General features: G+C 59.3%; 1 protein-coding gene across 1 annotated transcript in view; it reads left to right on the forward strand.

Moving 5' to 3' along the window:
* The window catches only part of CABLES1 (Cdk5 and Abl enzyme substrate 1), a 47,635-nt gene that overhangs the window by 13,954 nt on the left and 16,017 nt on the right, over positions 1–17,664 (forward strand). The window contains exons 2-3 of the mRNA XM_036416890.2: positions 11,278–11,349; positions 16,084–16,176. Of these exons, the coding sequence (XP_036272783.1) occupies positions 11,278–11,349; positions 16,084–16,176 (165 nt within the window). The remainder of the gene's footprint in view (positions 1–11,277; positions 11,350–16,083; positions 16,177–17,664) is intronic.

Consider the following 17,664-nt stretch of genomic DNA (forward strand, 5'->3'; position numbering starts at 1 on the left):
CGAGGGTCAGGACTGCGTATCGCAGGCCTTGCAAGCAGGACCTTTGTAAGTGGCATTAGCAGGAGCTCCGTGCACCAGGCACGGCCTGACCTGATGGGAAGGGGCTGCACAGAGACCAGGCCCCTCCCTGCCCGGTGCTCCTCCTCGCAGTAAAACTGCTCTCCAGATCACTATCAGCGGAAATCATTTCTCTGATCTCCTGGGAGTGTGCTTCCATCATTTCATGTTTGCTTAATGGTTATTTCAATTCCATGTGTTTTTCTTTCTCTCTAAAAAAAAAAAAAAAAAAAAAAAAAAAAAAAAAAAAAGGAAGGAAGGAAGGAAGGAAGGGAAAGAAAACTGCCCAGGCTCCTTGGGACGACTTCCCAAGTCTCCCCTCGCCCAGAGCTGGAGACTTTGAGGCCAGACCCTCAGAGCCTGGACCCACCCTCAGAGCCAGCTTCCAGGGGCCCCGTGCAGCCAGTTGTGTCAAAGGCTGGTTAGAAGCACAGGGTCTGTTTTATTTACCAGCCTAGAGGCCCTGTCCACAAAATTCATGCAGGGTGAGGGGAGTGGGCCCCTTCAGTCCAGCCTGCACCCACCCCAATCCGGAATCCCTTGGAGGATGTAAACTGGCAGTCGGACATCCTTCTCACAATCCTGCACCACTGGCTCCTAAATCACTCACCTGCCTGCCTGCCAGGTTGCCCCCACTGTCTCTATGTGCCAGCCTGAACACCCCTAACTGCCCCTTCCCCTGCCAGCTTGATCACCCCTAACTGCCCCTTGCTTCAGCCCGATTGCCCCAAACTGCCCCATCCCTGCTGGCCTGGACACTCCTTACTGCCCCTCCTGCTGGCCAGGTCTCCCCCAACTGCCTCCCAAGACAGCCTGGTCACTCCTTACTGCCCTCCCTGCTGGCCTGGTTGCCCCTAACTGCCCCCCTTCTCGGGCCTGATTGCTCCCAACTGCTCCTCCCCACAACAAGTTGCCCCTCATTCCCCCTATGCCAGTCTAATAGCTCCCAACTGCCCCCCCCCTGCCAGCCTGGTCGCCCCACACAGCCTGCTTGTCCCTCACTAACACCCCCCCCCCCCCCGCCCAGCCTGGTCGTAGGCAGCCATCTTGTGAGGGTGTGAGTGTCAGTTTGCATATTACCTCTTTATTATATAGGATGCCTCCTTTTTTGCAGTTTTATTACCTTGTTCACAATATGCTGTAAAGTTGCACAGGTGCCACCCTATGGAATCATTGCTTACATCTGTACGCTGCAGTCAGTGTGCTGCTCATTGTTTTGAGGGTCTGGGTGCTGGTTATTTTGTTTGTTCAGTCATTCAGGTGTTCATTATGTACCTAACAGGCGCGTAGCCCTGGTGTAGGGAGCCCTGAGCACGTGGGGAGCCAGACAAGAACACGCGGACAGTGCAGGGTGTGGTAGCCGCGCTCTGCTCAGGACGCCATGGAGCAGGGAGGGACCCAGCGTGCAGAGAGGGGTGTGAGGATGGGCCCCCCCCCCCCAAGCAGGGCCCTGATGTCCAAGGTGTGCTCTGGGAGCTCAGCAGGCAGCTTTGCCTCCTGGAGGGAAGGGTGTGGGGGGCGTGCGAGGAGACTGGGCGTGCAAGAGCTTGTGCCCTTTCTCCATTCGCACACCTGAGAGCAGCAGGCAGGCCCCGTGAGCACTGAGCGGAGCTGGCAGGTCCGGGGTGATACCCGGCCGGGGGCAGGATGGAGCGGGGCAGTTCCTGGGGCTGCCTCCCACCGAGGCCCCTCCGCAACCCTGGGCCTCTGGGAGATGGATGTAGGTTCCCTTCCAGAGCTTGCATGGCAGGCGTGGTGCTTCAGCGGCCCTTTGCCCCGTGCTCGTGGCAGCCGAGAGTGGAAGCAGCGTGTGGCCAGCGGAGGAACGTTTGCACACGGCGTGGTATCCACTGCAGTTCAGCCTAACAACGAAGGGGGCTCTTTCCCTCCCACGTGGGGACTGGGCTCTCCTCCAGTAAACGTCCGCTTCGCCCTAGAATAGAACGAGGAGAGGAACGCTGACACGTGTGTGGCGTGGGTGAACGGGAGGACGTCCTGCTCAGGGAGTGAGCCGGTCACAGAGGGACTGCTCGCCAGGGGGCGGGGGTGAGGGGGTGCAGTTTCGGTTTGGGAGGACGGAGAACACGGATGGATGGCAGTGCTCATGGCACAGCAATGAAAATATGCTGATGCTCCTGAGCCATACACGTGAATGTGGTCAGAATGGTAACATTCGGTTGTTTCTATTTTACCACAATCAAAACATTGTTTTTAATGGAAAAAAGAAAAATGTGGCACAGAGCAAAGCTGGGCCCCAGCCTTGGGCTGAAGGCCGAGCGAGCCATCAGGAGATGCCCCCTCCACGACCCTCTGCTGAGCCTCCCCATCCTGAGGAGGAAGGGGTCCGTGCACCTGCCCATCACACCAGAGGTCGCCCGCAGGACCCCAGATGCGCACGCTGCATGGGCTCCAGGCGCCTGCAGGCCAGGTCTGAGGACGGAACACGTGACACATGTGCGGTCCGATACTTCACCAGGCGGCTGCCTGGCCTGCAGGAAAGCATCATTTCTCATGTCGGGGGGCTGGCGAGTTCCAAGCACGGCCCCATCCAAGATTCTAAAGTCAGCGTTATTTTTAGACTCGTCATCATTCCCTGCTTGGGTAAAACTTACTATTTCTTTGGCAAAATAACTTTCATTTGAAAATAAACTTTGAAGTGGTTTGAAGCTGAAACAGCTTCCCTTCCAACATGCAGGAACAGAAGGACCTCAGTCCTTTGAAACAGACTTCAGGGGACGAGGCCTGGAGGGCGTCCCGTGGCTCAGAGCAGGGCCTGAGGGCTGGAGTGGCTGCGACCGGCAGGGGCTCTCCGGAGGTGCCTTTGAAATCCCGGTGGCTTCTCCCCTAATTGGAGCCAGCCACCACGTGGCCTGGGGCGGCCCGGGGCGGGAGGCGGTGCCTGGCCTGTGGTGGGTGGGGCTGGCAGCACTGGGAGGAGGTCTCTGAGCCATCTCCCTCCCGAGGAGACACAGGTTACTGCTGCCCAGGTGCCCTGTGGGAGGAGAAACAATTTTTATTCGGCCTTTCTAAGCTCTTGGGCTGGTTTAATGCTCACATTTACATTAACAGGAGAAAGCGACTAAATGTATCCTGTGTCCATACAGGGGTTTCACAAGACCATGAGACCAAGGTGAAGGCTTATGTGCCCCTGAGCTCAGGAGGAGAGGAGGGTTGTGGTTGGGCTGCAAAGGGCAGGCAGGCAGTTCACAGGGAGATGGGGAGGCTGAAGCTTGGTGGGGAGGTGGCTGCAGGGACACCTGTAACAGTGAGACCAAGGAGGTCCCCCCTCTGTCTCACAGGTCACTTCATTTACACTAGATTTACAGCCGGTCCTCGACCCAGATTCTCTAGACAATCAGGGAGAAGGAAGGTCAGAGGTTTTTCCTGAGTCTTTCATTTCTTAAAATAACCACCTTAAGCCCTAGCCAGTTTGGCTCAGTGGATAGAGCGTTGGCTTGTGAACCGGAGGGTCCTGGGTTTGATTCCGGTCAAGGGCACGGACTTGGTTTCCAGGTTCACTGGCCCTGGACAGGGCTTGTACAGGAGGCAACCAATCAGTGTGTCTCTCTCACATCGATGCTTCTCTCTTTCTTCCACTCTCTAAATGGGGAAATGTCCTTGGGTGAGGATTAACAATAAAATAAAATAAAACATAACCAGCTAAAATGGTCACTATCTTCTTTAAAAGACACATTTTGGGGCAGCAAACTCTGCTTCACCTCACAAAAAGGCATCTCTGTCCAAGTGCCCCCTCAGACTGCTGAGTACAGAAGCTGCTCTGTTCCGTTCCTTTTCTACACTTCCCCTGACTCCATGGCCTTCGGCAAGTGGCATTCCATGTTGGAACCTCAGTTTCTCCATCTGTAAAATGGGAGTCAGAATAGTACCAGCCTTACAGGAATAAGAATTTAATGCAAATATGTCTGTAAAAACCTTAGCAAAGTGCATGGTATGTACTGTTTGCAAAATGAAATAGGAAGTTGTGGCCTGAGCCTTGCAGGTTTGTTGTCTGAGGAGTGAGGCATGAAGGGTGAAGGCCCTTCTTTCTCTCTTCAGTCTGTCCTCCGAAGGGCTGGGCGGGAGGGCGACTGACAGCTGTCTGCTGTGTTGCAACTCCTGAAGGTCCTGGTAAATAAATGCCCTCGGAAGCGACCTCTGGCCCCAGGCCCTGCTGGTCTAGTTTCTGACAGCTCAGCTCTTCAGGGCAGAGTCATGTGACGGCTCAGCCCATTCACAGGCACACTGGGTTCGCTTTCTGGAACGCTGTGCCCACATGGAACTCACATGAGCCCCAAACTCCTGGGGCCGGCTGTGCTTCCTCAATGGGCTCTTTTCCTCAGGATGAAGCTGGCCCTTTAATCTGAGTAGATTCCGTTTCTGCGCGTCCCTCACACCCCACCCTGTCCTGGCTTGGCCCCACGTGTCCACCCCCTGCGATGGGCGTCGGCATGTTATGTAGCAAGGACAAGGCTGGTCGCCTCACCAGCCTCACAAACCCCAGGCTTTCCTGGTCCTGCCCCCCCCCCCCCAACACACACACACACACACACACACACACACACAGTAGTACAACTGCTTCCCGGTTTCCCTTTTCTCTCCCGCACACCTGCTCGGCTTGTTCTCTCAGCTGCAGGGCAAGGCTCTGCCCGAGGGGTGGGGCTGAGCAGGAGTCAGCTTGGGGGCAGGGGCTTTCTCTCCTGAAGCACAAGGCGTCTGGGAACCAGGGCAGGTGCCTTCAGGCCTTGAACTTGTTCCCAGAGGAACGAGGTGCGTCTCCAGGTGGAAGTGGCAGTCGGACGGGGGCCGTGGGCAGGGCTCCAGGAGATCTGGGAGTGAGCCCCGCCAGGTTTTAAATTCTCTCCAAGCCTGAGGCCACGATGACCTCACACCTCGGTTTTCTAGAATTTGACGAGTCCGATGAGACTTAAAAGCAAACTGCAGCGGGTGCCTTTGTGTTCTCTGCAAACATCAGGCCTGTTTCCGTGACCGGCCTGTGAAAACGTGGAAACAGATCTGTTTGAACAAGGCCCCGCGGTTCTCCTTGTGGAGTTACACTTGGCTTTTGCTAATTCGTCAGCTGGAGGCGTGAACACAGCCTCTTGCAGTCCATGTCCCGCGTTCTCTTTGTTCCTGGACCGTGCATCTCTCCTTTTCTTAAAGGAGACCTACTTTTCGTCCTTTACAAGGAAGACGCCTGTGACTGGGGAGTTTGAGATGCTTCTGTGGGTGTCCTGGGTGTGGGTGTGGGTGTCTTGGGTGTGGGTGTAGTTGTGTGGGTGTCCTGGGTGTGGGTGTGGGTGTCCCGGATGTGGGTCCGGCTTCAGGCACAGAAGTGCCGTGGGATGAGGAAGCTTTTCCCTCACAAGCCGCCAGCCGGGTGCCCACCGCGGGGTGGCCGGGCCCACAGGGTGCTCTGCAGTGGCCGCAGCCTGGTCACCCGCCAGGCCGTCCGCAGGGCAGGGTCAGAGCCCGCTGTCCGGGGGATTTCCGCTCAGTCCGTCCAGCAGCGCTGCCAGGTGAGCGGACAAGGCCACACGGTTCAGCGGCGGCTTGGCCGAGGACGTGTGAGTCCACGCAGGGAGCTGTCGAGTCGGAAGAAGGCGTTGCCGGGCCGAAGCCAAGGCGCTTCTGCTCCAAGACTGGTGTCTGCTCGGCGGCGACAGCTGCCTCTGTCGTCATCTGTGAACACATATGTGTTGCTGCAAACAGTTTGCTCCTTCAGCGAACACACTGACTTCTGCTCCGCGAGCGTCTGGATCCCGGCTGTGAGCTGGCAGACACGAGCGCGCCGTCTCCGGTCGCAGCGGAGCCGGGAGCGAGCGTGTGCAGTGGCCTCGGCAGCTCAGCTGCTAGGGAACGCCGGCCGGAACCGTGGCGTTCAGAGGGCGCGTGGCCTTCAGAGCTGGTACTTGAACGCCGGCGGTTTCGCCGAGATGCACTGAGGGAAGTGTAATTGCTGGCGTGGAGGTTCTTCTCTGCAGGGGCCTGGTCTACAAAGGGCAGTGACGAAAGCTCTGTAACTCCAGCTGGAGAAGGAGGCCCAGAGGAGGCCTGTAGGCTGGCTGCCGGCCCTGTCCCCTCCCCGTCCTGCCTCCCCTCCCTCACCACGCCCCCTTCCCTGCTGGGCCCTGAGCCCTCACCGTCCACCGCCACCATCACCCCCCCCACACGCTCCCTCCTCGCTGGGCCCTGCAGCACCCTCCCCACCTGGGCAGTGGCTAGTCCTGGTCGCTCTCCTGCCCCGTACAGTGGACTCAGGCCTCTGCTCCCACACCTGCAGCTCCACGTGGGGAAGGCTCTGGGCCCACGGGGATCACCAAGCCATGGGGATGAGGTTGGAGCCCTAATCCTATTGTCGGTCCTTCATCCCCCTCCCCCCAGCTGGTGTGAGCCACCAACCAGGGCCCTTTAGGTGCCGGCTCTTCGTGCAGCTTCCCCTAGAGCCAGCGCTGGACAGAGAGGGTGCCAGCCCAGGAACGCCTCCCGCCTGGGGAGGAGCCTGATTCCCTCCCTCCTGAGACCTCATGTTCCTACCGCCCCCCGCTCCTACCCGCCCGGCCCCCCCTCCTACCCACCCCACCCCCACACTCCTACCTGCCCCCCCATGCTCCTACCCCTCCCCGCTCCTACTCCCCCTCCTACCCGCCCCACCCCCCTACCCGCCCCCCCTGCTCCTACCACCCCCCCCCCCGCTCCTACCCCCTCCCCGCTCTACTCCCCCTCCTACCCGCCCCAGCTCATACCCACCCAGCCCCCCTCCTACCCACCCCACCCCCGCTCCTACCCCGCCAACGCCCCCGCTCCTACCCAAACACCCCCCCACGCTCCTACCCGCCCCAAACCCCCCTCCTACCCACCCCACCCCCAAGCTCCTACCCGCCCCACCCCCACGCTCCTACCCCCTCCAACCCTCCTCCTACCCGCCCCTCCTACCCGCCCCACCCCCGCTCCTACCCCTCCAACCCTCCTCCTACCCGTCCCTCCTACTCTCCCACCCCCGCTCCTACCCCCCTACCCACCCCCCCTCGCTCCTTACCCCCCCTACCTGCCCCACCCCCCCTCCTACCCGCCCCCTCCTACCCGCCCCACCCCCCCGCTCCTACCCTCCCCCCTCCCCCGCTCCTACCCAACACCCCCCCACGCTCCTACCCGCCCCAAACCCCCCTCCTACCCACCCCACCCCCAAGCTCCTACCCCCGCCAACCCTCCTCCTACCCGCCCCTCCTACTCTCCCACCCCGCTCCTACCCCCCCTACCCACCCCCCCTCGCTCCTACCCCCCCCTACCTGCCCCACCCCCCTCCTACCCGCCCCCTCCTACCCGCCCCACCCCCCCTCCTACCCCTCCCCCTACACGCCCCGCGCTCCTATGGCTCAGACACAGGTGTCTCCAGCAGTGGAGCCAGGAGCCTCACTGCCTTCGTGTTTGGAAAGACACTCTTTCTTTTCCTTTTCAGTCTGATGACTGACAGGCACACACCAAACTCTGGGCCTTGGGGTTAGCAGGTCATCCTCAGTTTCTACTTGATGCGTTTCCTGCTGTGATTTTTTTTTTAAACAATTGATTTTAATACATTTATTTTAGAGAGGGAGATAGAAACATCAATGAAGAGAGAGAATCATGGATTGGCTGCCTCCTGCATGCCCCACACTGGGGAGGGAGCCACAACCTGGGCCTGTGTCCTGACTGGGAATCGAACCCTGACCTCCTGGGTCATAGGTCAGTGCTCAGCCATTGAGCCACACCAGCTGGACCTGGTTTGATTTTTTTTTAAGTGAGACATACAAAATTCCACTTGGGAAAATGAGCATTTAATGACCTTAAACAGAAGAAATGCATTTTAACCAGATCCCACCTCACCCCTGTGCACTGCACAGCTGTGCCTGGGGTGGGGGTGGGGGAGAGACTGTCCCTCCCCCACCTGCCCCCCGCTGCACGGGGCTGCCTCCCTGTCCTGCTGGTGGTGGGGGCCGGGGGCTTTCTGGGGATGACTCTGTGACAGACGGGGAGCCTCTGGCACCGCGCAGGAGCCGTCGCGTGCTGTCGGGAGGTCTCTGGGCGAGTCCACAGGCCCTGCCCCCGCCCCCGGGGAGGCCCTGTGCACTCTGCCTCCGCTGAGCGCCCAGACGGGAGGGCGGCTGACAGGAGCAGCGGACCGTCGCTGTGGTCAGTCCATCTGGGGAGACAGACACAGGGACAGAGCAGTAAATTAGGGTGTGGGGTATCATGTGACTGTGGATAAGCTGCTTCTGTGGTTGGGGTTTGCTATAATAGCTGTCTGGGCGCACCGAGGCGATCGTGACCCACTCACCCGCCTGTGCCCAGGTGCCCGCGCAGCCCGTGGCCGCTCACAGCCGGAGGGCCCCGGGGGGTCAGCCACGTGGACAGGCCCTCCGGTGGGAGGTGGCAGCCACGATCCCCACACGCTGGGCGTTTGCCCTGGAATTGGTTTTGCCTCCATGGATTTCTACGCCCCCTGGGGCCCAGCTGCCCCAGGTCTGACCTCCTCCTGGGACACGGAGGCCGGGCCACCTCCTCATCATAGTCCTCCCTCAGCCTGGAGCTGGCCCTGTGGTGCCCACACACTCGCACTGGTCTGCCAGGTGACCCCACAAGGGGGTCAGCCGTGAGGAGCCGCACTGCTGGTCCCCGTCACCGGTCCGCAGGGCCAGCAGCGAGCCCCGTCCTGCCCACACTAGCCCCTCCCAGGGCTGCCCGCCCGGCGAGAAGACGCCCGCGCTCGGGCCCAGAGGAGCAGGAACAGGGTGTCGGGCGGAGTCTGGGGCTGCAGGGAGGTGACCTCACCCGTGATGGGCCCACACTGGCCTCCGTGTGCGAAAGGCAGGAGGAGGGGCCAGGGGTTCCTGTCGGACAAGACGGAACCTGAGGACCAGACACAGGCGTTCCCACAGGACGTGGCCCAGGGCTGCTGCCTTGCGTCTGCCGGCCTCTCGCTGGCTGGCTGTGGTCGTGGGGGCAGGATGTTGTGGTCCAAGACAAGGTGTTGTCCGTCATTAAAATGTGCAGACCTTGCTGGTCGGCCGTCCCAGTGAGGAGTCTGCCTGGTGGGGCCCAGTCAGGAGGCTCGCTGTGGGTGACACGTGCCTGGTGAGGGTTGGCACCTGCCCTGAGCCGCCTTTCCGTGGCGTGCTTTCCAAGGACGGAAGCACCGGGAGAAGTTGCTACGTGGCTTGGGAGGACCTGGCCGGGGGCAGGGGGCAGGGGGCAGAGGTGAGCACCCTGTGTGACCACCACGGGGCAGGCCCTTGAGGCAGCGAACAGTCCCTGTTTGTGTGGAAGGCAGCCCGCTCTGTGTCCGTGGTCCTGGGGACGGTCTCTTTATAACGTGGGATCCTTCACAAGCTGTGCGTCTCAGAGGAAAGCCTGCTGGTTGCTCTCCTGAGGAAGGGAAGCTCCTCGGCCCAATTTAAAGGCACAGTCCAGGCGGGGGCGGGGGCGGGGGTGGGTGCGGGGCCCTGATTTTATGGGTGGCCAATGAGTGAGTTATGCTCAGTGGGTAGGTGTCTAGGAGCAGGATCCCAGGTAAGCTCAGGCACAAGGCCTTTTGGGGTGCCCCTGCCCCTGCCTGGGGTTGGGGTTGGCAGAGCTAGGCCAGCCCCCATCCTGGGCATTTGAGGGGAAGGCAGGTCAGGGTGCATTTCCAGCGGAGGAAGTGAGTGTCGATCAGAAACCCAGCAGCTGCCTGTCAGTGGTGCCCTGACCAACGACTCCGGTGTCTCTGCTTCTTCCTCGCACTTTCCCATTTCGTAGGCGAGGAGATGGAGGCTCCAGGATTGAGGCATTTTCTAAGCCTCCAGCCCCAGGACATCCAAGGCGTCTCTGCACACGCTCCTTGTGGAACTGCCTGCCTTTGGATGAGGCGGGCAGGCCTGCCGGAGGGGTGTGACCTGCCGGCGTCAGCCTGGCCCTCTGGGACTCCAGACCAGCCTGGCGGAGGACTGGGGCGGCGCGGCCCGCTGTGGCCCGGACACTTCAGAGTCACGCTGCGAGCTGTTGTCCTAGGGCCGTGAGCCGAGCCCCGGGGACTGGCGAGTCGGTGCCTATAAATTAGCTCCCCGTCCCTCAGGCCTTCTGCGTCTTGCAGGCAAGACCAGGGTCTTCCGTAGCCGTGGCCTCCGGTCTGGCTGCCGTTGGGAGTCGGGCACTATTGCCGTTTCGCGGGGAAGTTCCTTGTGAGTCATTGCAGAGCTGAACGCCAGGCCGTGCAGAGGCCCTGGGTCATGAGGACGCACGTGGTGCTCACACACCCACCATTAGGCAGCTCGCTGGTGTGTGTGTGTGTGTGTGTGTGTGTGTGTGTGTGATGAGCAATTCAGGAAGCACTGGAATACCAGAGATGAGACAAGGCTCTTAGGAAGTTGATGGCACCCTTAATAGTCTCAGTGTCTCATTTTATACTTTTTTGTTCTTTAGAACAAAGTATAATAGTTATAATTGCATGTTCTTACCTAAGTTTTGTAAACTGGAATACAAAATAGAATTATCCCTCTAACCGTAGACCCGTTTTCTTCAAGGTGGAGAGAGACCCATTCAGACTCTCCACCCGTCAGCAGACCGCTTATGGGAAATGAGGTCCTTGTTCAGGAGGCTTTGCTGTGAAGCTCGGCCGTCCGCCCCGTCCCATCCCGGGGGTCCCCCTTAACTGGGCTTGTTCTTCAGAGAAGCGAGGTTGAGGAGGCGTTGGCAGGCGGTTGGCAGCCCCACGGGAAGGAGTACATGGATTGTCTAAACGTGCCCCTATGTGCCTCACTGGTCTCTGAGTTGTCCTTGTTTCTAATGGCTTTTGAAATCCAGGCCATCAGACCATCACTTTTTTTATCGCATCCGAATGGTATTATTGCACCCGATTGCGATTCCATTTAACACGGCTTTCACATGCAGTACTTACCAGGTAGCCTCGTACAGACTGCTAACATGCCAACACCGGCAGCGCTGTGACTCGGTGCCCGAGGGCGTGTGGTGAGAGACCCTTGTCTTTTGGTCTCGGGGAAAACGGCAGCGTAAACGGATCAGTCGCTTCCCTGATCGCCACAAACAGCCCTGCAGCTGGACCACAGCTGGGCCTGGACCGCAGCTAGGCTGGGAGCCCGGGGCCTCGTGAGGAGGGCTGTGGTCCGGTCTCTTTGGACTTTATTACAGGAGTGCCTGGGCCCTTTCACAGGCGGTTTTAACGCCCAGTTTCCTCCCTTCTCTCCACAGACGTCGGCTCATCTCGCAGAGGTCCTCGCTGGAGACGCTGGAAGACATTGAGGAGAATGCCCCCCTGCGCAGGTGAGCGTCCGTCCGGCTGCGTTTCTGTGTGTGAATGGCTCCGCTTGCTGGACAAGGTCACAGCCAAAGTTAAAATTCCTGGTCTGCAGAATTGAGTGTTAAAATGACCTCTGAGCCCCAGGGTCAGAGTTTGGCCACCCCTGCCCTGAGGCGATGAGGACTGGAAAAGGATTGACTTCCGATCCGTCTGCTCCGGCATCGCCCCCTGGGCCTGTGGGGACCCTTCTCCCATCCCAGGAAAGCTGCCGGCGACCAACGGAGCATCCCCGCCCGCGTCCAGGAGCCGAGTGACGCAGCAGCCACAGCCCCCGGCTTCCATTTCTCCCTGGAGATGGGAGGTGCCGTCAGGCCCCTTTTGGGGTGACTGCAGTGCTGAGCTGTGCCGCAGCCTCTAACCCTCTCTGCTGCCCGCCCCTCTGCGCCACGGGCCAGCCAGGCCCCTGGAGGAGGCGGCACTCACTGCCTCCTGGCCAGTGGCTGGGGGCGCTCCTCCTGCAGACGGAGCTGGGCAGGCTGGGCACTGGCCTCCGGGCACACTGGCAGCGGCTGGAGCGGGGAGAGTGGGGGGAGAGGGCGCCTGCGGAAGATGTGCCCTCAGCTCGCACCAGCTCCTCCGGGAACCACACCTGCACCCGCATGTCAGGACTGGGGAGTCTCGGGCCCTTCCCTTTGGGCCTGGGAGGTGCTGATGTGGAGGGAGGCTCACCCTGGGGCCAGCTCCTAACCGGCCCAGAGCCTCACCCAGGTCCTGGGTCTTGTGCACAGACCATCGGGGGAGGGGGAGCATGGACAGGCCTGGATCGGGTCAAGCATGTCAGATGCTCGAGTCTCATCACTGACTTTATTCCAAAGAGATGTGGGGCTGGCTGTTCACTTTCCACTTTGATGTCTCGGTGAAGACGCTGTGAGCGCTGGGCTCGTCCCCGTGAATGGCATGTAGCTGCTCTTGTAAATGCTGGGAGGGGCTGCTTCTTGGAGGGGGTGCTGCAGAAGCTGCACCGAGGTCCGTGAGGGCCAGTGCTGGTCCAGGTGGTCAGCGAGGGGGGGAGGGCGGTGCTCAGGAGACACCGCAGCTCTGGTGTCCGAGCAGGTGCCACACGGACACCGGTGCGCGGAGGGAAGCCCCCGGGTGTCCCAGGGCCCGAGCAGCTGGTCCTCTGGGCGCCTGTGGGCGTGCGACAAGGAGGCCCGGAGGGAAGACGTTGCTCCCCATTAGGGGCTCCCGTTGGTTAAGGGGCCAAGAACGCGCTGGGCACACGCTCCTGTCACGCCCGTCATCCTGCCCCTCAGCCTCGGCCCTGGCTGAGCCCCTGGTGGCACCCACAGGCAGAGTGAAGCCGGCTTCTCCCTTAGCTCTTCCAGGAACTGCTGAGCTCCCAGCAAATCTTGTTTAAATCCAGCATTTCACTGTCAGTCAGAACAAGGGAATTGAGGCAGCTTAAGAAGTCTTCATTTTCCCATGGACTTCTTTCTTAATTAAACATTTTTCTTAGAAATGTACTTGTTCCTAGGAAATAAAATTAGCATGGCAGGAGGGGCCCTGAGGTTGGGAGTCAGAGGACTTGAGTGCTTGGCCGTATTCTTCTATGAACCAGTCACGTGTCCTTGGAAGTTCACTTAGCTTCTCTGGGGCCTCAGTCTTCCCATCTGTACAACGGGAGGGGCAAGGAGCTGCTCGCTGCAGCCCTCCCAGCTCCCTCACTCTGTGAAATGAAAGTATCGTTAATGGCACTGGTTTTGGGAGAACCGGGGGTGGAATGCTAATGCCCAACTTGCTTTAAAACTCGGCACATTGAACAAATGGCTCCAAGGCATGTGTTAAAAGCCGTTTGCATCACCGAGTGTGGCCGTAATCAGTGCTAACAAGAAAGAGCTAATCTTTCATTAAATTAGCTTTTAATTTAATCCTACTAATTTAATTTTGCCTCACTTAAAGTGTATGTTTGAAATGGATGTTTACATGTTAATTCAGGCGGTTTCAAATTAATTCATTCTTGCTTACCCTGCGCAGCACGAGCTGTCTTCCGGTTTCCTTGGCAATGGTTGCTACCGTTCCAGGGCGTCCTGAGGCCCCCTGGGGTGGAGCTGAATGCTTAGAAAACGCAAGACAACACGGCTCCTTGACAGGGAGCCCAGGCGCTGGGACTGGGCGTGAGAGCCACAGAGAGCACCTTTGTTAGCTCTCCTTCTGCAAGTCCCACTCTCTCTGGGCATCAGAGTTTGTTAGTAAGCATCCAGAACTGAGCGTTCACACGGAGGGGGTTTCCTCTGGAGGGTGGTTCCCTCGTGTCCGAGAAACGAGGACCCAGGACTCCCTCGGTGTCCAGAAAGCCTCTTTCCCTGCGCACACGTGGCAGCCGCCGCCGCCGCCCCCCAGTCCAGCCTGTCTGGGCCTGTGGGGACTGCCTGGTGCCCTCCTCCTTTCCCTGCTGGTGCCAACAGCCACCGATGGCTCCGTTCCTGCAGAGGCCTGGGGGGCTGGCCCCCGACCGGCAGCCCTTTCTGCAGGCCCAGAGGCAGGGAGCACTGGTGTTCCTCGTCTGGCGGAGAGGGTGCTCAGGATGGGAAGGTGCTCACAGCGGGAGCGGGTGTGAGGCACAGCTGGGCCCCTGCCCTGTGCAGAATCCCCTGGGAGCTTCCTGACACTCTCCGAGGCCCCTCTCCAGCAACTGCACTTCGAGAATCTTCTGTCGAGTGGGAGACAGACAGTTGGGGACCTTGAGTGACTGCAGATTCCAGCATTGATTTCTGGGGTGGAAGGGAGGCCATTGGGGTCCTGGGTCTGCTCCTCAGAGCTGGCCAAGAAGGCAGGAGGAGCCCCAAGGAGACTGAACTGGGTTAGAGCCTGAGGGGTGTGGGGTTTGGGGGTGCTTCCCCCCGAAGTCCACAGGACGCTCAGCTAAGTGCCCTCCGGCAGGCTGTGCAGGTCTTTGAAAGAATCTATTTAAAACCAAGAACTCAGGTCCTTGACCTGGATGTACTTTCAGCACTGGGCCGGGTGGTGACAGGGTGTGCTCCCTTGGAGGCTGATGGTCTCAATAACCACAACACACGTTATGTGTGTGCATGTTTGCATGCATGTGCCAATTCGTGTATCATGCGCCACCTACAGCTGGCGAAGCTCTGGTACACGCCACCGTGGGAACCCTCACAGCCACGCCAGGGAAGAGACGAGTTTACGGGGGGCAGGGGGGGCCTGCGGACCCTGCTCGGATGCAGCGACCTGACAGACCCAATGCCAGGGAGCCCCCTTTTCCTGCGGAGTCACCCCCACATACCTGATGCCATGCCTTTGCTTCTGCCACACTCCTGGCTCCACTGCGATTGCTTGCCAGTGAAGTCACATTTGAAGGGGCTGCTTCTTAGAAACAAGTCGGTGTCAGTGCCCTTTGGCGAAAGGCTTCTGGAAAGACTGGCCCTTCCTAGAGGTGGGTACAGGGGCTCGGGGGACGACACCCCGAGGCCTGGACCTAATTCCCTGAGCTTGGCCCTCGGGGTATTTGAGAGGCTGCGTGGCTGTGCGTCTGTGACCCCGCCCGTCCGGTCCTCAGCCGCCTGCCCACACCCGCCTGCGTGTTGGTTCCCTTGTTACCCAGTCCCCGAGGCCTCAAAGCTCAGACCTGACTGAAGTTGAGGACCCAGCCGGACTTCGCTGTGGCTTCGGCAGTGGGCACAGCTCCCGCACCTTCCTCTCTGAGGCTAAGTTCTGGGGTCCCATCTCCCAGTGGCAGAATCAGCCCTGGGGGCCTGGAAAACTGTGGCTCGAGAGCCACATGCGGCTCTTTGGTCCCTTGAGTGTGGCTCTTCCACAAAATGCCAGGGCCTGGGGGAGTCTATTTTGAAGAATTTACGTTAGAAGAAGATTAAGTTTAAAAAATGTGGCTCTCAAAAGAAATGTCAATCGTGCGGTTGGTATTTGGCTCTGGTGACTAAGGAGTTTGCCGACCCCTGGGCTGAGTGAACAACAGTGTTTGGTAGCAAAAACCCGAACAGAAAAGTCCCAGCTCCCTTCTCCAAGGAAAGACTGCCCTGTCCTCGCGTGTGCTGGGTGTCTGCCTCCGTGTTGTTGCAGCTGCGGAGCTTGGCCTGCACCCGGCAACTGTGAAAACACACAACACAAAGACCTTTCAGCCGCCGTGCTGTCAGCCCCGCCTGCGAGCCCGTGCCCTCGTTCCAGGAAAAATTAACTTCAACCCAGGTCGTCCTGTCCAACAAATATTTATTTAAAATTTATCTTGGAAAAGAAGCCACTCCCTCTCGTTCGAGTGCAGCTCCAGGTGGAGCCCGGCTGAAACCGAAGCGGCTCAGGCCCGAGTCTGCTGTCGAGAGGGATGGATCGGATCCGGGCTGTCTTTCCCCCACTTTCCCCCACTTTGCACCGGGCTGCGTCCCTCGAACCCTCACGTTCAGTCTTCTGTCCCGTTCCCGCGCTGGTGCAGGAGGTGTCAGGAGGGCGGGAACTCCGTGTGTGGAATCGGGAGGCTGTGCTGTTGTCACTGACGGAGGACCATGGTTTTCATGAGCTGGCGTTTGGACTCGCATAAACTGCTATCGGCATCATCACGGAAGCTGTCTGTCGTCGGTTTTTTTTAAGCTTCCTCCTCCCCGCCATATTGTCCTCATTATCCCGGGGTGACTCACCGTGTGTCTGGTCTTTCCTTCCTGGCTTTGTGTGGCGATGCTCGGCCGTCCCGCGGGCCGCTGACCGCACTTTTAAACGACCTTGTTTTTCAGATGTCGGACTCTCTCCGGTTCGCCCAGACCCAAGAGCTTCAAGAAGATACATTTTATCAAGAACATGCGGCAGCACGACACGAGGAACGGCAGGTACTGCCTCTGGCGGCCTCGTCCCGGCTGCAGGAGGGCGGGTGGGCGAGGGCGCGGGGACCTGATGCCGGATCGGCCAAATGAAGCCAGACTCTCCTGTGACCTTTCACCCCCCTCCTGCCAGACTCATCCCGAGAAGTCTGTAGAAGGCAGTGCTTCCTCACACTGCCCAAGGCTCGGTGAGATTTAGGTTAACCACACACTGTGTCTTTTCATTTTTTAAATGTTTTTATTGATTTCAGAGAGGAAGGGAGAGGGGGAGAGACAGAAACATTCATGAGAGAGAATCATGAATGGCTGCCTCCTGCACGCCCCCCACTGGCGGATCGAGCCCACAACCCGGGCCTGTGTCCTGGAGGGAATCGACCCGGGACCCTTCAGTCTGCAGGCTGACTGGCTCTATCTACTGAGCCACACCGGCCAGGCCGCACTGAGTCTTGAATACAACACAAGCATATTCTCATGGAAGCCTTTGAAGAGAAAACCAGTTGGATTTTCGTGTTTTGTCTTTTCCCTTTTCCTGCTTTGTTGGGCTGTTTTCTGTTCCACCTGGGCCGTGCGCCTTGCTCAGCTGATGCCCCCAGGCCTGGGGGGGAGGGAAAAGGGAGGAGGCGGCTGTGGAGCTGCAGGAGGGGAGCCGTGGCCATGCCTGCAGGCACCCTGGGCCCTGGCCATGCTGCCAGGCCGGTGGCACCTGTTCCTCCAGCTTCTCCACGGGGCCTTCCGGAAAGCACTGTCGTGAGAGCCACAGGACCCCGACGAGAACACTGTCCGGGACACGCAGGCCGGAGTCGTCTCTGCTGGAGCGTTGGGAGGGGGCTGCGTGCATTCTCGGCGGCGAGGCCACGTTGGACCAGAGCCCACGGCGGCTCGGGGTCCCTGGTGCTGCACCCTGAGGGGCAGCTCCCTCTGCTGACCTCTGACCTGGGCAGTGGGGCCCCAAACGGAGGCGTTAGGACACCATCCCAGAGCCGACCATTCTGCTTCATCTTCTGTTCGCAAAAGGCCCCGCATGGCTAGTACAGTGGTCAGCAAGCCAAGGCTCGAGAGCCACATGCGGCTCTTTGGCCCCGAGTGTTCTAATGCCACTTGTTCACAATAGTCTCGCCCAGGCCGGAAACCGACTTCTGCGCATGGGCCACTGAGTTCCCGTCGCACTGTCCGTGCGCGCCCGCACGTGGTGTTTTGTGGGAGAGCCACGCACGGGGCCAGAGCTGCGGTTTCCAGCCACAGGTCTGCGTGGAGCAGACGAAACGGCTGTCAGACTCCGGGGAGGAGGAGGCCCAGCTGTACAAACGGTGGTGCAGCATGAACAATCATGACGACAGCCTGCAGGCTTGTTTTCCTGGAGTTCACACCTCCTTTCTAAGCGAATAGCAACACTGAGCTCTTTTGTCCAATAATGTTTACACAGTCAACGTATTTTCTTATTGTAAGTACAAAGTTTTAAAAGTACCAACTGGATGTGCTAAGTGGACTATTCCGACT

Source organism: Pipistrellus kuhlii, unplaced genomic scaffold (genome assembly GCF_014108245.1).
Source record: "Pipistrellus kuhlii isolate mPipKuh1 unplaced genomic scaffold, mPipKuh1.p scaffold_m20_p_57, whole genome shotgun sequence".
Classification (NCBI taxonomy): domain Eukaryota; kingdom Metazoa; phylum Chordata; class Mammalia; order Chiroptera; family Vespertilionidae; genus Pipistrellus; species Pipistrellus kuhlii.